General features: G+C 36.8%; 1 protein-coding gene across 9 annotated transcripts in view; it reads left to right on the plus strand.

The window, feature by feature from the left end:
• DGLUCY (D-glutamate cyclase) overlaps positions 1–24569 on the plus strand; it is a 48512-nt gene that overhangs the window by 3810 nt on the left and 20133 nt on the right. For 3 of the 9 annotated variants that reach the window (XM_057370594.1, XM_057370592.1, XM_057370590.1), the window contains exons 2-6: positions 15571–15668; positions 18904–19015; positions 21803–21956; positions 22624–22822; positions 24384–24534. In XM_057370594.1, coding sequence (XP_057226577.1) covers positions 18913–19015; positions 21803–21956; positions 22624–22822; positions 24384–24534 — 607 coding nt within the window. In that variant the 5' untranslated portion in view covers positions 15571–15668; positions 18904–18912. Of the gene's footprint in view, positions 1–1034; positions 1138–5162; positions 5300–11610; positions 11695–12290; positions 12314–15570; positions 15669–18903; positions 19016–21802; positions 21957–22623; positions 22823–24383; positions 24535–24569 lie in introns of those variants that run through there. The other 6 variants (XM_057370596.1, XM_057370591.1, XM_057370595.1 and 3 more) reach the window with 5 other exon arrangements.

Consider the following 24569-nt stretch of genomic DNA (forward strand, 5'->3'; position numbering starts at 1 on the left):
ATTTCTGAGAGGAAATGAGAGAAAATGAAGAACATGAGTGCTCTAGCTGCATACTTCCAGGGTGCCAGGGCCTCACAGTTTTGATTTACTTTCTTTCTGAAGGGGAGCTGCTTATGGAAATGTAGTTTCTATGGAGCTAAAGTTGGAGGCATCCGGTGCTTTCTTACGGTGACTGAATTGTTACAGAAATAGGTGTTATTTTCAAAGGACAAATTTTGGAAAGCCAGATGATACAAAATGTTCCCCTTAATCACTCCATGGAGAACATTTGCACTGCAGGGGAAAAAAGGATCAAATTTTRGAAACTACAAAATGAATTTAGGGAAGGACTCACTCTGAAAGATAGACATGACATGAAACAGCTTTTTTGTGAGATCTTAGCACAGTATTAGTTCTAGTTTTGAGTTTGCTTATATCCTCAGTGATTTTTATCTTTTGTTTTAATCTGACTCTTTAATTAAACATTCTGTGCTTGATAGCTGTGGAAAAGTAGACTTGGTAGGTATATTTGCTGTTTAAAGCATTTTTTATGAAACTGCTCTGGGCAACAGTTTTATCGCTCTAATACCACTTAATGTTTTACCATGAAAGGAGAAGTTATGCTAAGCATCCAAATCTAATAATTCTCTTAACGGAAGTGGTACAGCTTTGTCAGGAAATGGATCATTTCTTGAAAGAGTGCATGTAAGTGAAGAGGTGCTACTGCTTCTTGGGTCCTGTTTCAGTTATTAATAATTTCTTCACTGAAAAGTCATTTGTTTATTTTTTTCTTTGGTCRCTGTTACAGGCAGCACTTTGAAAAGTTTAATTGCTGAAAGTCTGGATGTTTATAAAAGAGGGAAAATAAAAATAATTGTCATGTTCCTCAGTTTCTGATGAGGAAAAGGAGCACTAGCTATTAAAACAGAAATATTATTTCACTTTTTGAACTGCTAAAGCTGCTTAAGCTAGGCAGAAATGGAGTTTCTGTTTGGGAAAAAGAGTTGACTTTTGGATCCTAATCGTCACTCACARTAGTTTGAATTTTTTTTCAGATTTGTTGGAGGGAACACAGAGGACTGTTCTASATAATGTTGACATTAATCCTCAGTAATACTGACTGAGTAAACTCAAAAGTCCTTTTTAAAAGACCTGCATGTGAGTTCTCACTATTTTGAAAATTTACTGCAAATTTTGGAGAAGGGGGGCTTTAAAAAGAAATTAATCAAGGTGATCTGAAAGCTAGTGATGATGAAATTAAAACTTTTAACTCATCATGAAGACCACGAGTACATTCTGATGGTTGCAGAAGTTGTGTCTGCTTTCCTACCCCAGAGAAGGAAGCATAAGCATGAGAAAAAGGTGTTTAAATGGCAGAACTTTAAGCCCTGCATTGTAGTTCTGAAAGAGAGCCTACAGAAAAAGAAATAAGTGAAAAGAAATTTTGCATAAAATGAAGGGGGAAATACAATTTTTGAAAAGCATAAATGAAAAATAATAATTTCATTTCCACAACTCTTCTTCTAATAATGTATTTAAAGATGCTGCATCTGTTAAATTATCACAGAGCAAAAAGAAATTTAATTAAGTGAACAATATTGAAAAAGGTTCCTTTTCCTTTATCTTGAGAAAATTTGTATGATTATTTTGAACCTGCTCTTTTAAATTTAAAAAGATAAGGTGACCCCATGAATTGAAACAACAGAGAAGAAAATGTGGAAACGAATGGATAAATTAAGAGAATATGTTTCAAATTCAGTTGGTGTATCTCCTAGAGTTTGAAAGAAACTTGGAGCTCCTCAGAAAAATTACAAAAACTCCCATTAATTTAAAGTACTATATCAGGTGACTGAAAGGCACTTTTTAATGTAGAGTATGATAAGATTTTATATTATAATACTGTATGATTTAATATAAGCAGCATTACAATTAAAAACACCTTTAAAAGGACCAGGAAAATATTTTGATGAAAGATTTGAAAGGTTACCCTTAGTTTTAAAGAACAAAAAAAAATAAAATATATTAGGAAACCAGTCAATAAATATATTTTCATTAATATGGCCTAGRTATGAAACAGCATTGTGAAAAATCAAGTAGCAAAAACTGTAATAGGGGTTTACAAATTTTCAATACATCCAAAAGATGGGGATTTCTGACTTTACCTGCATAATTGACACTGGCACTGTAAATTGTATGACTCGGGACTAGGGGTAACATGTAACTGGTGTTGAAGCATTTCTGTAATTTCATTACTGTTTTTCTTAAATTTTTCATCCCATGCTGATTTATTTAGATACAAACTAGGGTTTGTCTCCAGTGCTGGCCATGAGCAGCTGTGTTGTGTCATGACAGTCTGTGGTTTAACAATGCAGTCTCTGAATAAAGATCTCCATTTGTTTGCTTTGACTTTGCCATTTGCTAACCCTGATGACTCATTATGATTTAGTTATAAAAGAGAGTAAAGAATTGTTACCTTTTATTTCCCCCATGCTTTTGTTTCCCTCTATTTCTTAGGCAAACCCAGAATATGAAGCACTAGCTTCACCACCTCAAAATATCCAGTAAAATTTTTACCGCAGATATTCTGCTGTAGAGGTTAGACACCAGGCACTTGGAGTTCTTTGAGCTTTCAGTAATCCATGCAGAGCCTCATTTATTTGATTTTTCTGAGGTAGAGGACTTCTAGAGGAAACCTAGATTATTTAAGTGTTAGAACCTTCAGCTTTAATACACCTTTTTTTCTTCTCTAATGTAAAGGGTTTGCTGTGACAGTCTTTGAAGAGAGTGTCAAACTCCAGTTGGTCAGAAGGCATTTTACACTGCTTTTGTAAATTCCTCAGGATTTACATTTTCTCTGATGTGTTAGACTTCTATGCGTATAAGTGCCCCATTAAGGCATTTTCCTTTGGCTGTCATTTATTAAGCCTGGCTAAGAGTGAGGTTTGGCATCCTGCTTCTTACATGTCACATTATAGCTTATGTTTCTGTTGTGACTGCTTGTTAATGTATTGATGTAGAACATGACAGCAATGCAGATTATAGACATTGTAAATAACTCCATTAACTCTGAGGTATTTCAAACCTCTCACCCCCCCCCCCCCCCAGCATTTTTGGGATTTAATAAAGATTTACACTAGTAACAAATCTCTCTCGATTTTCAAAAGAACACATTCCTATTCAACCAGATTTCATTTCAAACCCCAAACTGATTACAGAAACTGTCATAAATTATTTGCTTCCCATTCGATTCAGTGTTGTTTTCCTGCAATTCTAGTGAGATGCACCTTCAAATTAGAATTCAGATAAGGCAAATGCCACAGATTCTTGGAATTACTTGTAATATGCAGAGAAGTTAGTGTATGACTTCATTTAAATCACTTGTTGTCCAAGTAACTGTCTTGCTTTAACCCCAGCCAGCAGCCAAATCCCCAACCAGCTGCTCACTCTCTGCCCCACCAGCAAGATTAGGGAAGGAAGTGGAAGGGTAAAAGCTGGAAAACTCATGGATTGAGATAAAGAGTTTAATAGAGAATGCAAAAGCCACACATGCAARCGAAGCAAAATAAGGAATTAATTCACTGCTTCCCATGGGCAGGCAGGTGTTCAGCCATCTCCACAAGAGCCAGGCCCCATCACTGGTAATAGTGACTTGGGAACATTAAATCTGTCACTCCAAATGCGTCCTCCCTTCCTCCTTCTTTCACCCACTTTGTATACTGAGCATGGTGTCATATGGTCTGGAATATCCCTGTGATCAGTTTGGATCACTTGTTCTGGGTGTATCTCCTCTAAACCTCCCATGCACCCCTAATTTTCTTGCCAGGGTGGCAGCAGGAAAAGCAAAAAAAGCCTTGGCTCTGTGCAAGTCCTCCTCAGCAATAACAAAAACATCTCTGTTGTCACCATTGTGTTTAGCCAAATCCAAAACAAAGCCCCATACCAGCCACTGTGAAGAAAATTAACTCTACCCCAGCCAAAACCACATATAAGGCCCCAAAATGACTCACTTGATGAGACATATAAAAAGTGTTACAGTTGTTTATGTACTTTGAATTAGATGCTGGGAGAAATGCTGACAAGATATTGTCAAGAGCTCAAAACAACAAAAAAGATTTTACTGGCAAGTTTGGAAAATCAAGTTTGGCAAAAATTTTAGAGCAGCATTCAATCAACATAAGCCACTTCTCAAAGCATTTACTTAACCCATTCAACTTAGCAAACTCTAAGCCCATTCAGTTTTAAGCTACTCAAAATTCTAACAAGAGGGAATTAAAAGAAGAAAAAAAAAGAACAAATATAGGTACCAACTCCTGAGTTCCAGCAGTGTTCAACTTACAGAAGTTCCAAAAGGAGGGAGGGTCAAGACATGTTTATCTCCTGTTTGGCCTTAAATGCCTCATGGCCTTCCTGGGCCCTTCTCCCARTTGGGACTTGTAGTCATTTGGCTGCTCAGGAATGGATTAGGAGCTCCAGGGGCAGGTGTGAGCATTGCCCATGTGTGTCAGGGATTGGTGGCCACTGCAGGGCAGGGATACAGGCCCAGGGGGTGTGTGGGGCAGGGCACTGCCTCCCCAAGGAAAGGCCTGACCTGCCTTTTCCCCACACACGGAAGGTTTTGAGCCAGCAATCCTTCCAGTCTCTTACATCAGCACAGAAACATAACTGTAATGTGATGTGGCCTTATAATATCTTCCCACTGAAGCATTTCATTTTGGCAATAGTGAGATGCTTGCCATTATTTCCTGCTTCTTTAGATAATAGATTGGTTAAACTGTTCCACTGTGTGACAGTATTTTCCTTTAGAAAACWGTGATTAGTGAAGATACTGCTTTGGTTTATACATAAGATAAAATAATTACTTTTGGATAAGGAGTACAAAACAACAGAATTATAAATCAGTTGAGGTTGGACATGAACCCACTGCAGTCCCAGAACACCATCCTTTGATGGATATATAAGGAGGAGATGGAGAGGATTTCTGAGGAAATCATGAGTCTCTCCCTGCTTTGACAAACAGCAAGTGTTAATCCCATATTTAATCTTGTGTTTCAAGGCCGACCAAAGCCGTGTTTTCTGTAGCCTTTTATGTACCCTCTCTGACTTTGGATATGCCATTAAAAGAGATCATACCTCCTCTAAAACAACAGTTGCCTAATCTTTCCAGGGCCTCTCTTTCTCTGCAGAAGTAAATGCCTTCACACCACCCACACACCCCAGGAGAGCAGCCTTCCCCCCACTCCCTGCCTCTGCTACAGTAGCAGCAACATCCATTTTTCTTCCATTATAGTTAAAGATGTTGTTGTCACAGCTGAAGGTGACGGTAAGCATCTCACATCATCACTCGTCTCTTCCTATTATTGCTTTTACCTCTCTATGCTGAAGCTTCATAGTGCATCCTCTTATGTAGTTGAGGCTTTGGGCTACAGTTTAATCTGGTTTGGCTTTATTGATTTGGTTGCTCTGTTTGGTTTTGTGAACTTTATTCCTGTTGAGATTCTTAAACATGACTAATACAGAAGTCAAATACTCATATTAAACCAAAGCCTTGTCTAGAATAACCATAAAACCAAAACATTTAAAGAAAGTCATTTTATTAATAATCATGCCATCCTGCTTGTAGAATTGCTAATTGTACATTGCTAATCTTCATCTATTTACTTTGTCTTTCCTGATTATTTGTTTGTCTTACATCTATGTATGAAGTCCACATATTCAGGCAAATAACATTCCAGCAGTCAAATTACCCCCAATATTCATAAGTTGTTTCAAAGAATTATTCTGATTTATTACAAAAAGATCTAATGTATTCATTCRAAATGTTTTTTATAGCTGGTATCAAGGCTATTTTCAGCAAAAATTTCAATCTCTAATTGAAAATGTACAGCTTTACCAACAGAATGTGTTCAGTGCAAGTAAGAGATTACATCACAGTGCAGTCATAATGAAGAGCCCTTGCTATAGCTGGACAAGATGCAGACTCAGAACAAAAAGGTGCCCCCCAAAATTTCTTATTAATGTGCTATGATGAAAGCCCTTAGAAGATAGCTGTAAACTGGGAAAACGGACTTTTTCACTGAAGATTATAATTATTATAAAGGTCAGAAATTGGTTATCCATCAGAAATATGTGTCTTTCAGGCACAAAATGAGCCATAAGCGTGGTATCCTCTCTATTCTTGTCTTAAAAGTAAGACAGACATTTGAGATGCTTGACTTCTGCAGAGCTCATGAACCCAAGGTCACTGAAGTTAGATGCATTATTGTTAATATTTTTTGCTGTTTTTAATATACATATAGTCTAAACAATGCCGCCTTAATGTACTTTTTTCACATATTTTCTTTCATATACTTTGTAACCATGGAAGAGTCACATTCTGATCATTCTCTTCTTTGAACTATAATATAATCATTTTGGACTTTTATACTGTTAAATTTATGCAGTCTTCAAATAACTGTTTAATTGAGAACACTTTATACGATCAACCATGGAATGAATGCATATATATATATGTGTGTGTGTATATATATATATATATATATATGCTTTTTTTTTCCTAGATTTTGAAACCAAGTACAGATCACAATATTTTCCTTCTTCAAAATTAGTGGAATATATCGTGTGATATTATCCAAACTGAAGCTGGATCTACTCAGAATGCTTGTCTTTTAAACTTTCCACTAAAGTGCGGGGGCAAAGCATGTTTATTGTTTGATGCAAGTTGGGGTGGAAGCATGTTTATTGCTTAATGAAAAGGATACAGATTTGCTTATTTTTATATATGGTTTCATGTTCTTTTATATGCCTTCTGGTAAACTATATCTTTGATGTCTAGCTAGAAAATCTCACTTCGTATTCTTTTTCTTCCAGTCTTATATTTTAATGCTCCAATGAGCTTGCATTACTTCTGGCAATTTTTGCCATGGACACAATGATTGTATATCTCATATATCTGCAGTTTGAACTGCTTAATAGATTCAAAATTAGCCTTGTATGGCAAACTTTCTATGTCAAAGTCAGTTAATTTATAAAGACAAGTATTATGAGAATGGAAAAGAAATTTCCATTAGGGAAATCTGTCAGTAGAATTTGAAACTCGTTAGGTACCATCATTTCTTCAAATGTTTTAGTAGTAGTAACTTTTTTTTTTTAATAGCAGTCTCCTACTGCTCCATCAGTCTGACTGGAAATCACAGCAGTTTCTGGTAACTGATGCCTGTTCATCTTTTAACTGATTAAAATTCTCTCTTTTCAATCTCTAATGAGAAGCACTTGATCCTGTATTCAAATCATAATGTTCTTCTGTCTTTGCATATTATTAAAAATACTTCCTGGTAGTTATGATATAGCAATATATCATACAATATACCTTGCTCTATATGATTTTTGTTTGGTTATATTAGCTGAGCAATTATCCATTCTGTAGGTTGTTTTTCTTTTTTTTCTGTCCAGAAACATTGTTCCTAAATAGTCCATCCTCAAAATTCCAGGTAGTCYCAAAAATGTGTCTTTTGTACTAATTAAGTTAAAAGAGAAGCCATCTAAATAGCCCTAGGTTTGAACCAAACTCATTGCTCCCTTTCCCCCACAATCAAAATCCCACACATTTGACTAATCTTTTGGAGACAAACTCCACAGTTTTCAGAGTCTGTGTGAATGCTCTATTCATTTAGACTTAGAGCACATTAATGCAAGCTGCTGAGTGCTTTTAATTTGTCTTGTCTTTTTTCACTATATATACTATATAGTGTGACCTTTCTTTGGGAGTAGATACTGCTGAAAATTGCTGGAACACTCATTTGAAATGCTTATCTCAAGAGAAAATGTATTTATGAAATTTGGATTAAAGGAATCCTGTGTTTGTAGATTGCATTCTAATATAAAGATAGTTTAGTTATTTTAAAATCTATTGGCTTTGAAAGTGGCATCCTAATGAAACAATCCATGCAAAATTCTTCATATTTGCATCTAGACAGTTTTCCAAGTAAATTACTTTAGGAGGTAGCTGGTGGAATCCATGTGATATGTTGCAAGCTGTAGTTACATGGGATAAAGTCCGTTTGGCTATCAGTTTTTACGTTAACTTCTACAAACAAAGAAATCTCCCTTAGGACCAAAGTTTCTGAATCAGAGGTCATGAAATGCTGGAAGCATAAACCAGCTAGGTTTTGTCAATATATTCTCTACTTCTGAGCTCTTCCTTAGGTATGCATTATTGATCACTATCAAAGTCAGTATACTGGGCTTGATGTATCTTTAATTCTACCTTCTGAAGAATAGTGTTTAAATAATATTTTTATTTATTTGGACTTTATGTATATGTTAACCATACTGTGAAACTGTTCAGGCACTGTGATATAAATTGAAAGTCCATTTCAGAGAAGGAGGAAAATTCAGCCAGATCAAAAGCTAATGCTCAAAGAAGTCAAGAGTCTTGTCCCATCTGAAAAAAAAATAAACCAAAACTTAGCACACTCCCCACACTTAGGATATGTAATAAGTTATGTGAAAAAAAATCCAAGAACAAAAATATTTACCCTTAAAAAGCGCTGCCTAAATAGGAATATAATGGAATTGGGTTGGAAGGGAYCTGAAAAACCATCAAGTTCTATTCCCTCTGCCACAGGCAGGGATGCTTTCCACTAGACCAGGTTGCTCAAAGCCCCTTCCAAACCAGCCTTGAGCCCTTCCAGAGATGGGCAGCCTGGGTCAGTACTTCACCACCCTCTCAATAAAGAATTTCTTCTTAATCTAACTTAACTCTACCCTCTTTCAGTTTAAAAACTTTGTTAGGACCTTTGTTCTATCAAATTCCAAATGTGGCATATGGAATTTTAAGGTACATCAGTGCAATTTCCTATCTGGCATGTATACAGAAATCAAGAAAAAGGATCAATGGTTGCTAATCAGACAAAAACAGAGCTAAACCTTATTTCTGAACTAGTTATAACTTATTTTATATCAAGATTGTTAGCTTGTTTCATACACAGGTTTATAAAAAGCGTTTGTATGCTTATATATTCTTCTGTCTTTACTCTAACTTTTCTGTCCCATCTTTCTTTACTTAGATCTGCACATAGGATAGGGCTTGTATGGAAACGTATTCAGCTGAAGTACAGTGCAGCTGAAGTACAGTGCAGCAAATGTTTGAGCATTTTATCTGTCCTTGAGCTCAGTAGGACTAATTATCTTCTTATCTCATTTACTTATATTCATAGAAGTACTATGGGTTTGAGTCCTTTAGCTGTAAGCTCTGGTGAACTTTTATGCATGTTTACCTCTACCAAATCTGGGAACAAAACTCTGAAAAAAATAATAGTAAGAGCTTAAATTTTTGGTTTGTGTTGCTTCTATACAAAATACTTCAATTTTCGAATTAGAGCACATCAAGATACCAATCTCTGTAGTTTATTTCTATCATAAAAATATAAAACAAGGTGATAGATGTACAAAACATTTTCAACCCTTCTTATTCTTTGGTAATGAAAATCAAAATTATGACATTATCATCCCTTTCATGCCAGCTAACTGATGCTGCAGCATTATGAGTCATCTCTTTTAACACTAAACTGCTTTTTAAAATAATGTTTTARTGGTGAAAAAAGGTTTGAGGGTGTTGTGTGTACAGGTCTTACTCTACACATGGAATATAGGGAAAAGCAGTAAAAGTTCAGGATTAACTCTATGAGCTAGACAGGTAACTGCATTTTTTCAAGTTCTTGAATTCTTTTGCTGATACTGCTCATGAGCACAGTGGTGTATTGTATATAACTGTGCAAGGCACTGGATAGCTACAGAGTGAGAGCGTTTAGTCAACCAATACCTGATCTAATCTGTCACCAGGWACTTAGATATGAAGTTCTTCTTGTGGCCTGTGCTGGGACCCACAGCAGAGCAGAGCTCCTGAGCTGCTCCCTTGCACTTGTTGCCCAGCCATGGTGCTGCTGCCACCGGTGGTGATGCCCCAAGGGTGCTATGACAGACTGCATCGGAAACACCCGCATGCTGTGGAGTCAGGCTGCCCAGTCTGATAAGGGCCTGTACCCTTTCCCTCCATTAAAAAGGGGGATGCAATGGGGAGTTGCCTTTTCAGAACACACTGAATGCTTCAGTTCAAGCCCACCTTTCTTCTAGGCAGTAGACAGCTTACGGCTATGGTGTAACAGGCTCTGCTTTGCCAAGGGYTGCAGTGGTGGATGACAACAGTTGCCCAGTGCAATGACATCATATACTGGTCTTGAATCACTGTGTTGAGTTCAGAAATGGTGAGGGCAACTGGAGACTCTCTTGGTACTCTGCAGCACCAACACACCACTTGCAGACTRTGTTTTCCCATGGTCAGCGTGATTGCCATTTGCCTGTAAAATTTGTTAATTCCTGATTCTTGTGGATGACTGGACAATCAGATCAGTGTAGCAACACTCGTTTGCTTGGTTGAACTGCCACAACATCCAGGTCCTCCATTGCCCACATGATTGCCCAACTGCCTCAAAGCTTCACATGCTGTAACATTTCATACTTTCTCTGTACAGGCAGGGGAAGAGAAGGTAGGAATGATGTACAGGTCTTCATTTGGGCCATCCACAAGAGGCTTTGACTGCTCGCTATTATAACTCATTCATTCTACAAGTTCTTGTCACAAGTTCAGGGATGGTGAAGRTTGTCATTGATTATTTATGTGTGTGAGTCTGTGAGGCAGTTTACTAAATAAGTGTGTAACATCTGTGGTTTCTAGAGCTTGGGCATCTTCACTAGGGACAGCAGCACTCTCTTCTCCAAAAGGACTGTGGTACTGTCAGCCTTAGAGCATGTCTGATTACTGGTAGCACTGCTCCTTGCTATTCCTTTTCATCATACTGCTCTAAGTGTTGGTGAAACACGCCCTGAGGTCTTGCAGATAGAGTGCAAATGTGTCTGCAGGTGTCTGGCTGCACCGAACAGGCCATTGAGGGCAGTTTCCAGATCATCATGACATCCATAATCACTACATAATACACAGTTGTCAGGTATGTGTTAATGAAAGCATAGTAATGCAGTCATAATTTATACAGCCTTTCAAGTTAGAATGGATGCTGCAGAAAGAAGTTATCCAGGTATCCTTGATGTAAATTAACATTTATTAGGGGGTAGTGTGGCTGCTCCAGGACAAAACAGCAGTCCAAATGCAGACCATTTGCTGTCATGTAGTACTGTTGCTAAGAGCAGTTTACCTAGAGTAAGCTCTTGAAAGTTGTGGTGAGTTATTCTAGGAGATCCTGCTGCAGATCCATTTGATTATCCATAAAGCACTGCTTAAGCCAGGAGGCTCATCAGGGAAATGATGCTAGTCCTTTTGAGCTGATCCCTGTACTTCTTGGTCTAAGAGCTGAAGGAATCAGTGGAACAATGAAAGTTAGTATCTCTTCATCACAGCATGTGTGGAGGCAGAGATGTTTGTTCTTGGTAGTGTTTGGAGAGGTACAATTCCCTGGAGGTTCCACAGACACAGCCTGCTGAGCACCCACATCTCAAGGACACTAACTTTGTGTAAAYGCATGGGCTGCAATCATTGCTTTAGTGACCATAGCTGAGGAGAGTTGCTTGGTGAGCAGTGGTGGGTGCAGTGGCTCAGCACCTCTGGCAGACATGTGAACGCAAAAGGAATGGTGTAATCCTGGAGGTATGACCTGACAGCAGGATCATGGCACGTTTTTTGGAAAGCATGATTCCATTTTTATGGTGCGTAAGTAGCAGAAAATCACTTACCTGCTTACCTTCCTTGGCAGGAAAGAGCACCCCATTAGCCCTGTGACCATGCATGACATGACTGGGTGTAACCTAGGTGGTGACATATGTTCTTATCAAAATAAGCACCTGTGCCTGCTGCCTTGGTTACAGAGTAGTACAAGTCTGTACTGTACTGTACTGTACTTTGTCCTATGGACTTCCACTTTCTTTTCTCCTAACACTCGAAAGAAAGGTTTTCCTCACTCTATGAGTTTTTATCCAGCCAATGCGTATCACTTTGGCTGCTGTGTGAAGTGCATTGTTAGCTAGCCAGTGCTGCCACAGGGGCATGCGAGAGGCTGACACTGGTGGCCTGCAGCAAGGTTCCCCTACATCCTTGGGCTGTCTTGGTGCCAGAAGAGGCCAAGATGAACAACTGGTATCTGGACCCAGCCCCGAGAATTGTGGAACTTCTAAACATCTGTAGCTCAGCATAGATTGGGAAACAATATTTGACACCCTCATGTTCTCAGGGTTTTTTTCAATTCCTTGGAGTTGTATAAGTGTACTTGTCATCTTATATGAAAACAGCCTTTGGTGATGAATTTGAAGTCTCTTCTTACTACAGCTGGTGAGTAGTCCTGTCAGCAAGGTCAAAAGACATGAAAGTAGCAGTTTTAAGTCTTGATGAATTTTTTAGTCTCCTCTTAGGTGTTTACTGTATCTTGCCAAAGGTGCATGTAAATGAGGTGCCTGTTCTAAAACTTGTTGGTCATGTGTTTTTGTAAGGTGATCAGGCAGGAAAGTGGGTATTAGGATATGACCCAAAGGGTTGGAAAGGTGTGTGAAGTCATGAGGGCTCATCCTTTGCAGGATAAAAAAAGCCCGAACTACTGGGATCTTGTATAGGTTGTGCCCATGCCCCGATGTGAGCTATTCTCTAGTCTCTGTCCATATTTCTCCACCTGAGAAACAATTTATTTTGTCTCAGAGCAGAAGCTGAGTGTAAAGTAATACCAGTGCAATGGTCACAGTAGCATACAATGCTGTCTGAAATGGCTGCTCTGAAACTAGTAATTGCTTTTTGTTATTTGTTCTTAATGTACTGAGAGAAGTTAGACATACACCTTTTTGCAAATAAACAAGATTGCATCAAAGATGCGTTGATTCTTTTATCAGTTTCTTATCCTGACGTAATCTGCAGAATCTCAGGTATAGGCTGGCTGCTCTAAGCAGCACACAGAGCACTAATGGAAGATAATTTAAATTTCTRTTTGCAGCCCTCATCTAAATGTATATAAACTTTAAATGCAAATATCCTATATTTCAAATGTAAAGTTAAATAATAATTTGCAGGATGAACGGTTGTCTGAAAATACACAAAGCACWCCCCTTTTGGAATGATACACAAAGAACTTCTGTGCTTTCAAATGATTCATAGCAGATGAGAAGCAAAAGGATCATTAATTGATTCTTCAAATAAAAGATCACAAGTGTAACTGAGAGACCCTGTTGGAAAATCAAACAGAGGAGCTTGTGCTTTTCACAGAAGTCTCCTGGCAGAATTTCAAATCAGCTTGATGATTAAACAGCAGGTCATTTAAAGTGTGTTTATGTTAACAAGCCTCTGTAACCATATTCCTACTAGGGCAAGGCATAGTACACAAAGAGTTTGTTAAAATATAATTAGTTTAGATTACTTTCCATTATGTTTTGGTAAAGGCAGCCCATGGGCTGGCTCATGTTTCAGGTTACCCTGCTGTTTCTGTTCTTGCAGCAATAGCTTTCGGTAAGGTATCTGCGTGACAGCATCTAAAAAAACCTGCCCAGCAGTTTTAAGTAGTGACCCTTGCACTTTTTTGGCCCGTGAACCTGTACATGCYACCACCCATTCTTATTATCAAACTTTAAATTGAAAATAGGACAAAAGTGATACAAGCAATGCAGGGCTGTATTTCGTAAGAGTCTTTGGGCTTCTTGCAAGCAAGTCTCTAGGTTACACRGCATTAAACCATATCCTTATTAGTCTATCAGTGCCACTGGAGAAACAGACCTGTAATATGTAACAGCAGAAATTGGTGTTAACTACTTTGTAGACTTCAAACCTGCTTGTTTATTAACCTTACAACCCATAATTTTACAGGCTGTACTCTCAGGTGTTAAATTTTGAAACCACAGAAATACTGTGTTTTACTTCTATTTCATTAAATCATTTGACATGTGTGAAGGCAAAGTAGTGCTGACACTTCTGAAGAATGTTTTAATCCTTTGTGTTATTATATAATTTTTTGATTCTTTTTTTTTCTAGGGTAGTTTAGCACAGCAGTATGGACCCACCCACTGTATCTCAAAGTGTAATCACTCTGACACTTAAATGACATTTTCCATTTTCTTGGGTAATGAATAATTTACAATGTGGGCCTGTAAAGAATCTATGTTCATATTTAAATATCTGTGAAATTTACAGATTCACTTTTGAAAGCTCTAAGGTAATATAAGATGTTTCACTTACTGCACTTTCTTATTTTTCAATAAAGATCTTATGTTCTGCAGATTGTAAAAATGCTTTCTAAACTATAGCTTRTAAGATATATAACTTTGTAAGGCTGCTTGGTTGTTCCACTGTCAAAAATTAAGAAGGAAATAATTAGAAAATTAGWCTTGTGCTTAAGCCAAGTCTGTCTGTAATATTAAAGAGGATATATAGATATAGATATATATACGTATGAGTGTAGATAGGGTCTATATACCTATATACTTATTTCCCCTATAGACAGGGGAGTCTAAATCTTACAAGTCTGGGAAACCATTTGTGAATTTATTCTGGTTATGATTTCTGATGTTAGACTATTTTGTCTCATACTGGGAACAAGAAAAGCTCATTTTAAAAATTGAGAGGTTAGGGTACAACTGAGAAATATAGTAAGTATATAAATTAAAAAGAGCTAGTGAGAGGAGAGAAGGCATACAAACTCCCATATTGCCAGTACAGTCAAACAAACCAAGGAAGCAAACCCTACAAAGGTCAGTCCAGCTCGGGGAGGAAAAGATGCAGAGGTAAAGCCACACTGTAGACAAAGAGGAAAGACATTAGGAATAGTCTGGGAGATGCAAAGAGGCTACTCTGTCCATAATACAAGTMATCTGAAACACAATGCTGTCTCTTTATTAAGWCTTGTCTAGAACTACATTTTTCTTGCTTCATGTCTTCCTCTTAATAGACTTTTTTCCTTGCATGAGTTGTGGAGTTCAGGGGAAATAGAGCACATTCTTTACAATCAGTTATGAAGATGAGGCTTAGAACCAGTCCTGTTCCAGTCATCTCAGCAAAGATCATTGCACTCAGTCACCTTTGCTTAACTAGTGCTCTGAGAATAGCATGTAGAAATGGTTAGTGACTTAGAGCTTCATATGGCAACCAGGGATCATAATCTAGAATAAAAAAATATTCACCCTCCAAATATTCCTTTCTTGAAAATTATAATTGTCTGGGTAATGGGATATGTTGAAAATTATCTGGGCCAAATTAATCAGGTAGTGTGTATCCACTTAATGCTACTGGAGTGGTGCTGCGTAGGTATTTACTGAATGAAGATGTCATCTAATGATTTGATGTTACTTATTAAAGCCAGATCCAAGATCCATTTAGAACTTTTAACAAAACTATGCTGTACTTTTACCAAATCATACTTCCTGACTGCCACTTTAATGCAAAGAAAAGTTTWTTCTTGAATATTTATATATATATATCTTTATAATATAATGTCATTTCAATACAATATTGTTTCTGACAAATTGATTCATTATTTTGAACTACTACTGATCTGGCATAACCTATACTCTTTGACTGGTCTCACAGATCCTTATATCATTCTAATCTCTTTCCAGCTTTGAAGTTTCATGATCCTTCTCAAGATCTGGAATAAGATCTGGTGATATCCGGAATAGCAGCTGAGGATGTGGTAGTGCCCCCAAATCAATAGTGGGTAAGTGCCATCTTAATGTTTCAAATAGCAACGTATTTTAATACTTATCCATTTAAGTTCAGTATGAAAAACTCCAGATACACATGAAATACATTGAATCTTCATGAAAACTCTAAAAAGGAAAGTGTTTTTTGTACTTCTAATGTGGAACCAGWTGTTTAAGAAAATGTTAATCAAGAGCAAACTTAATGCGTCAGTGCTATGAACCTTTACTATATTGTTTGTTGGTGTTGGAAGTCAGGGAGTCTATAGTGAGCAGCACAACTTAGAACAAGGGKTTTTTTCAGACTGGGTGCTTTAAGTATGAAGTTTGTCATTATGCAGCCAGTCAATGAGCTGATTTTCATGTGCTGTTTACACAGGATTCTATCTGGTTGCTTTAGATGGTCATTCCATTAAAGACAATGCACTGGAAAGCCGGACCTTAGGATCCCTTTGGGGGGACATAGGACCACATAGGATGACCTCAGGCACAATGGCCATCTTGCAAGCTCTGTCAGCCTCTTCTCTTAAGGCCTTTTTAAAATCCTGCATGTTGTCTTTATTTGTGTAGTATCCAACATACCYCCATGAGGTAACTGATACTGTCATTATCTGAAACGGTCTCAGAACATGATGAAAGGAATTAAGAAACCTTTGCCAAGGCACAGATCCTGCTGACTGATTAACCACTATCTCAGGCTGTTTATTTAAAGTGCTGCTTGAGGCCCCCATGAAGTCAGTCTATCCACTTCATTAGGCATCCTAATGTGACAAAATGGAAAGGACACTTTAAGATCCTAATGATGTTCTCCCCAGTCATTCCAAACATGCTATGGTTATGATAGCTCCGAGGATTTTTCAGAAAGTTCTAGAGATGTTTGGGGAATCTAAATCTGACTGTGCCTCTTGCATGCTGCATTTCCAGCCATTCCTGGGCAAGTCATATAGCAAAAGCTGTGTTTTACTATGAGCATCTCATTGTTTTTATTGTCTGTCCAAATTTGGTAATTAATAAACAAAATTAACAGTGTAATCTATTACTGATATTGTACAGCAAATACAGTGATCTGAATTTATATCTCAGAATGTTAGTCCTATTGAATTTTCTCTGTTATTATATAAAACGACCACAGGAAGGTGAGTTTTTGTCTCACTACTCTTATACAAAGTTAGTATTTAAATTATTGCTTTCTAACTGGTCATCAACGGTATATGTTTATTCACAAGTGGGAGCAACAGGCCCAAGTGCTTCTGTAAGGTACCTACAGCTGACATTTCAACATTACTAATATCCATGGTCTGTTAGCTGGTTAGCCACTTGCTGTCACATGAACCGAAAACTTTTATGGGCCTACCTGTTTGCTGATAAAATCTCATAGGTACTTCCATTCCTGCTGCTGGGCACATGCTTTATGAGCGGGCAATCAGGCTTTCCCAACATCAGAACAGGGCATTTGTGACAAAATACCTAGCTAAAGACAGCTTTTGTTCCAAATTGGTTTTCTGAACTTCAGATAGTCTTTCAAGTCCAAGTAAACTAGTAGTTCATTGGTAGCAGGCCATCAATCCTGCAGATGATTTAGATGTTTTTTTAAGATGCTCAGAAATAAAGAAAAAATAACTGATATAATCTAGTAAACACATCTGGGATGTTTTGTTAGGATCACCGTATGTAATTTGAAATCACTTGAATTAATCATTCCAGACTGGTKTTAGAAATTCTTTTTACAGTAAAAATATCTTGTGTATCTTAAATTGATATTAATAGGCCTGAATTAGTGCTCAGTGACATCTGTATATCCAACTTCTTGTTATCTTTAAAGTGTGTGTTTCRAATTGTTCATGATTTTGTAATGAATACTATTTTTGTACAGCATACAGAGTGCTAATGYAAAAACAGAAAACAAGAGCTAGAAAGTAGTAAGTTTGAGTTCAGAAAAAAGGTTGTTTTCTTCTGGCTGACAATGTTATATAAAGATTTGAGAATTAAGAATAGATACAAAGTTTACTCTAAATTTGAGTGCACCCAACTTAACCCTTCAGAACCCTGCAAACTCTGGGAAACATTTTGGACAGACTAGGATGAAAGTATAAATTCAGTCAAAACGTATCACTGCTCTTCAAGTTAATTATGGAATGATAGCTCAGAGGTRTAAATTTTCACACTATTCCACTCCACTCTCTGGTTGTGAGAGGGAAACTTTGTACTATCATAGTTATAGCTCAAAAAGAGTGGACCTTTAACAGAAAAGTTAACTTTTGCTGGAAGGTTGTAACATCTAATTATACATTAATTTGGTGGCATCTTTTAAAAAGAGCAACACCATTTCTCTCATGTTATTCTTTCTTATGAATGACATCAAGAATGGCTTCTTCTGAATTGAGGAAAGATTTGGAGGTTGGTAATTTGATTACTTGGAGGATAGTTCAGTTTCTTTACCTAAAGTRACCAAGGTTAAAATCATATGCATCCAAAATATTATTTTAGCCCGACTTAACTCTTGCTTTTTCCTAATAGTGATGTATTCCTTTTTAGTTCAGGCTAAGAGAAAAACTTGGTGTAAACTTTGTCTGGATTACAGAAAAATGACATTTTAAATCTTCAGAAGAAATAAAAAGAGACAGATATTGATTGTACTTCAGTTACTTATTTCTGTATCTACTCCAAACTATATGACAAGTGACTTAAACATTTGCTTTCCCAGTGGAAGAATAGCCACAGGAGTATTCACTTCTACATGATTAATATTTGAAAAGTATAATACATATGAAATGTATTACAATGACATTTTCTGAATATAGTTCTCTATCGCAAGGTTGCCTTGCTAATTGTCTAAAAGTATTTTGATCAGAGAAGTAATATTATAGATTGTAGTTTGGTGGTTTATTCCATTTGTGCTTTGCAATTTCAAAAGTTACAATGACTTTTGGAAAAGTGAATACAAAATTAATAATTATCAGGGAGAAATCTGTTTCTTACATTATAGGCCAGCAAAATTTTGTATTTATCCCAAATGCTAAAGTGCATGTCTTCAGCTAATTTATTGAAAGATTCAATTTGTATATAGTCATGTCAGGGAAATAATCCTTTGACTTTGATCTCCCTATGGAGTTACAACTTAGAAATTCCCAATAATAATAACTGTGGTGGAACATGAGGAGGAAATGTAAGATAAGTTCTCCAGAAAATCAGAATCTCAAATGTGAAAAAAAAGTGTTCTTTGTTTAAATTTATAATTATCTTTCTGTTAAGGGTGAAGAGATGCTTTTGACAGGAGGCTTGAAATCTCTCCTTCCCCATGTGCTAAGAAGAATAATTCGATGCAACAGACTCAGTATTAGTAATACTTCTGGAATGGCAGAAGGTAAGTAAACCTAACAGCTCTCTGTGCAAAGTGATTCCACTTTAGATTYATAACTATGTGGGTTTTTGTTTGTGAAGTAATGTAGAAATATCAAAAGCACTAAAGTAAAACAGAAAAAATGTTACGTTCTTGGGTGTTTTTGAAATCATATTRTAAGCACTTGACTGTTATTTAAACCATAAAGATATATCAGAGAAAATACACCATCCTACCTGAGTACATTCATGGACTTAATTTTCAATGTTTACAGTGCATCCCTCAGCTCCCAATTGGCATTGGAATGCAGAAAATATTTGAAAAATCTTTAACCAAATCTGGCTTTTCTTGCAYGTTATTATCACATTTGTAAGATGACCTACTATGTTCTTCACAGAGACCTTCCTTTACTTATCACATGAAATATGCTTTGGGGAARAACTGGAGACATATAGTTACAGAAGTGGTTTTCTGCTTCATTTGTTGCAGAAAGTGAAGATTGCAGGCTCAATGAGACTAGGAATTATAAGGGGGAGGGAAAAATTAGTTTTATACTCAAATAACTGAATGCATTCTGGAGGATTGATTTCTGTCTTGCCTCTCATAGCTGGTCTTTTGCAGAAGCAGAGAAGTCTGTCATTGTTCTGATCAACTTTAAAAAGTAACTCAACTAAAAATACCATGGCAAATAGCTGATTAACAAAGCTGTGTGTAGTACCACTACTATAAAAAATGTTAAAGGTCATTTTATAGAATCATAGTGAGTCTTGAAATTGTGGTTTTCTTTTCCAACAGTTCCTAAGTTGAAAAATACTTATGGAAGACATTTTACAATATTAATAATCTGCAATTTGCACCTGCTGAAATTTTAAGTGAATTTATTGCTGCAGTAAATTAAAACGTGTTAGTTCCAACCATGTTGAAAAGTATTGTTGACATGCAAAACAAGTTCATGAGGATACAGTTTCATTATACAAAAGAGCTATTGTCACAAATTGTCTATATTGTTGTTATCCAATTATTTCTTACTGTCCTCATTGTCATTCACCAAAGAAGTTAAAGGCTCTTTCTAAAYTTCTCTGAACTGGGACATGATTGTGTTGAATTAATGCCTGGGTTGGTCAGCACATCCAACTTCACTACTATTGCTTGTGAATACATTCRTAACGATGGCTCCATAATGCAAATGAATACATCTGGAGATGCGGGTTTCATATATACAAAAAAGTCAGGATGGCTATCAGGAAGAGAAATAAAGTTCTCAAAGTGTTATAATGAAGCTTCCTGAGTTTATCAAATATTTCCCTGCAGATTAAGTCTGTCATCTGTAATTACTGTGAAGTTCAGTGTAGTCAGTTGAATGCCCTGGCTAAAACTATAATTTTAAGAATTCATTAATATAACCAGCAAAGCAGAGAGTGCCTGTGGATTTCTCATGGATGGCAGGGAATGAAGTTGAAGGGTAACTGAATGTAGAGTTTTATTCAGTGGTAAATGTAGTATATTTATTTAGCAAAAATATTTTTTCTGTATTTAGCAAGAATCTCTTTCTGAATTTGGTAACTTTTGCTAGTAATAAAACGAATTTTTGTGCTGACTACTCTCAAGAGAGCAGTTTGTGGACAACTTCAGTAYGCAAATACATGCTTACCTCAGCCTTCGCTTTGCATTTTTCCATGAGGAATAGAATTCTATTTTAGATCTCTTTGTAAGCTTTGGTCAAGAGTAAGGTTTGGCTCATTTTCTATAGCCTTTGAGGGAAGCTCATTGATTTCAATAAATTATTCCCTTTTTCATGACAGACTACTGCAGTATTTAAGAAAGTGAGTGCTTCTGTGCAGCCTCCTACTCTCCTGCCTGATATCAGACTAATAAACTCTTCAAGAGAGTCTCAGTGCAGAATTTAGGGACTTTTGATTGCGGGTTTATACACCCCAGACCAATTGAACTTCAAATTTCCCCTCATTGTTTGCACAGCTGATATATGCATGCAGGGAAATTTAAATGGCATTGGTATTAACTATTACTGTTAAGAAAATAAATTTTTGCTAAAGAAATGAATGGGGCCTTTCTTTAGTGCTACTCATTGAAAAAATGTTAATGTCTTTAGAAGCTATCTCATTGTAGTAGTTAACATGTTAAATCAAAACTGTTTCCAGGTGAAAAAAGTGTAGCAGTTCTGTTTATTTTAGGTTGGTTTTTTTTTTTTTTTTTAAATTAGGAAAAGCAGAAATTACTGAGATTCGGTGAACAGGCAATAGTTTATTCCTGAGCTGTAATAATACCTGTTTAATTGCAGSCCACATTAAAATTCCCTAGCCAAGAAATTTTAAAAGAATGTGTTACGAACATCAAGATACCAGGAGTTTACTCTTGGACTGACCATGATTTATAGCTTGGTGTTGTGAAAAATAATTGTGGAAGTGTGGTATGGGATAGCCTTTCTTTGGCTCTCAGCTAATATTTGCAAATAAAGCATTTTCCTACAGAACAGTCATTTCCCAGGTTAGACAAGAAATTGTGTTTATATATAAATTCATAGAAATTTTTATTAATTATAGTGTCTTCAAATTCTACTACTATCCATGTCTGCCATCTGTTTTAGCTGTGAATGACTTCACATACAGAGAAGGCCTAGCTATGATTTTTAAAACTTTTCAAGAAGCTTAATTTAATTACAGGGCTATGAAGCAAAAATTTCTTTCAGGTAATTTTTATAGACCATCTAAAGAAATTTGTACAGGAGAGTTAGTGTTTCACAAACAAAAAGCTGAATTACTAACCARTCATTCCTACCTTCCACAATTTAAGGTTATGAACAGGCCAACGTTGTGATTTTGCACAAGTCCCTGGCTGATGACTTTGAGAAGTTCTGCCATGCAAATGATGGACCCCTGCCACTGCTGTACAGAAGTCAACCTGGTGATTGGAAATGTCCTTCCCTGAGTAGTGATTCTGATATCAGGTAACTCTGCTTGCCAATATTCTGCAGTGAATGCTGGTGATGATTAGAAAGGTTTCAGGAAACAACCTGTGTTTGAACAAGGTTCCTTTCTTGGAGTTACACCTTTGAGTGAAAACCATGTATGTACAGCCTGATCATCTTGTTCTTGAGAAACATGTTATGATAATTGTCAGAATTCCAAGTATTTCTGTAATCCTAAGGTTAAATTTTGAGTAATTTTAAAATATTTTGCAGTCTGAGCCTGCAGAATTCAATAATAGGTTTTTTGTATTTGTTTTATTTACTAGAAACATGGCCATGGTGCCTGCATGATACTTGGAGAGTCTCTGAAATTTGAAAGATGTACTCCTGTGATAGACACTGAAGACAAGACTTAGACTAGATTCCTAATTTTTGAAAGCCTGAGACAAGATACACATAAGGGACCTTTACCTATAAAACCTAAAAAATCTCAAACTCTAATGTGTAATGTTTGCCATCTTGGTTTTGTGCAGGATAAGGTGTTCTGGGGGTTTTGCCTGTGGTTGTTTCGTTATTACTCAGAAAGAAAAAAAATGGATAAAGTAGGCTGTATCCTGTGGTTTCACACTGGGTTTCTGTCAATTCAACCAATTCACCTCGTTTTCAAAAAATGTGATAAAGCTGTGATAACTTGTTATTTCACTAGAACTGACTGCCTGCAGTACAGAAAATATGAGCATGGAGCTTGTACTGGATCACTGAAAAGCCTTAAGGAGTATTCTGAACAACTCAAGGACATGGTGACCTTTTATTTAGGCTGCAGCTTCTCTTTTGAAAAAGCAGTCCAAAAAGCTGGCATTCCCATAAGAAACGTTGAGCAAAACTGTAATGTGAGCATGTACAAAGTAAGTATATGCACATACACATAATCTTTGTTGTAATTATGCCTGTGAATTTTGCCCATATTCACATTAGGTTTTTCTCTACCTACATAGTAACCTAAGGCATATGCTAGTGCTGAGTGCATGAAAAGACAGGGTAAAATATTCTCAGCCTCAGTTCAGTGTGAGGCCAATCTGCTTTTTTTATTCTTTTTTTTTTTTTGTGACAAAGCTTTCCTCATTTCCTGTGGCAGCCATTTGGATTCTGTCCTGGTTTGCCCTCTGTGTTTCACCTGATGATCCATGCACTATTCTGACCATGCYTTTACATGTCCTGCTCTCCATCCCAGCTCCTGCTTACAGTTGGAATTTCCTTTTATAAACCATGATAATAGCAGTTTCTGCTGCATGACAGCCACATTTTGGATTTTTCCTGTGACAGTAGAGCCTTTACTTACTACAAACACTGGCCTCTGGAACAGAAGATATTCCCAAAGGCTTAAGGTGTCTACCACAGCACTGAAAATTATGACTGTGTCAAGAAGTTTATGGTGTAGATTTTAATGCTAACAGAAGTCTTAGAATAATTCTGGYTCTAGTAAATAAACCTCTTAATACTAGGAACATTAAGGTGCATATCTGCATGCCTTTTTAATTTAGTTCAGATGCTGTGCTACTAGAGAAAGGTTATTGTTGTTTTCACTGTTATCATTGCATAATCTATGCTATGCTCCTGGTCAGTATGAAGATGCCAATGTATCACATACATGAGTCCTTGTGCCAAGTTTAAAGAAAAAAATACAACTATGTATCTGCTTCCAACACTTCATAATTAGTAAAATTYTATGGTTTATAGCACATTAAAGCTGTGAAGACCTACAGTGTGTTTTTTCAGTGACAGGTGTGATTATTATTATCATTATAAAGGCTTTAAAGGAACATTTTCTAGACAGCTGTAGCTCTCTGCATGTCTTGTTTATGTTCACCTGCAACTCAGATATCAGACATTTTTTTCTAAAAAACTGACCTGCTTTATTTCTAAATAGAAAAGGTGCTTCAGCATTCCAGTTGGTGGGGGTGAAGTAACAGAACCTTTATAGAGACATGGAAGATTTTGTATGTATGAGCTGGCATGCTGCTTCTCTACAAGTGGGTACTGCCAGCAGCAGTTCCTGACCCAGGCATGTCACAGAGCACTGTATTCAAGTACAGAGGGTGTATCCAGATCAAGTAGATCTGTTGCTGTGCAATCATTTTCTATTGGCTTTTTCACTTTCTGTGTAGGAAGCACACCGTTGTTTTCTGACAATGTTCAACATATACTGACCTCMCCTTGCAGTGTGCACTGAAACAAGCAATGCATGATGTTGAAACTTTTAGTGATCTATATGATGAAGCTAAAGGATGGAACCTTAAAGGGAAAAAATAAGGGATCCTGAGAATTTTTTTTAAGGAGTTAAAATGAATGTTAGAATGCAGCAACTCTAAACTCAAGTATGGCRCAAAGATTTAGATTTGTTTACTCTAACGTTTTAGAAGTATTATTCAGTATTTCTTCTAACACTGGATTCTTTTGAACTGCCAGACATCTGTGCCTTGCCACAGCGTTTCTGTGTTTCACTGCAACTTAGTAGTCACAATGAGACCTGTTCCTGAAAGCAAGTTGGAAGCAGCTGTGCTAGCAACATCTGAAWTAAAAGAAGCCCATGGAGCACCAATTCACATAGGTGACCCTGGTCAGTGTTCTTCATTTTTCACTCTGCATGCTCTT

This window comes from Malurus melanocephalus, unplaced genomic scaffold, assembly GCF_030028575.1.
Source record: "Malurus melanocephalus ecotype Western Australia unplaced genomic scaffold, MMel_1.1 scaffold_129, whole genome shotgun sequence".
Classification (NCBI taxonomy): domain Eukaryota; kingdom Metazoa; phylum Chordata; class Aves; order Passeriformes; family Maluridae; genus Malurus; species Malurus melanocephalus.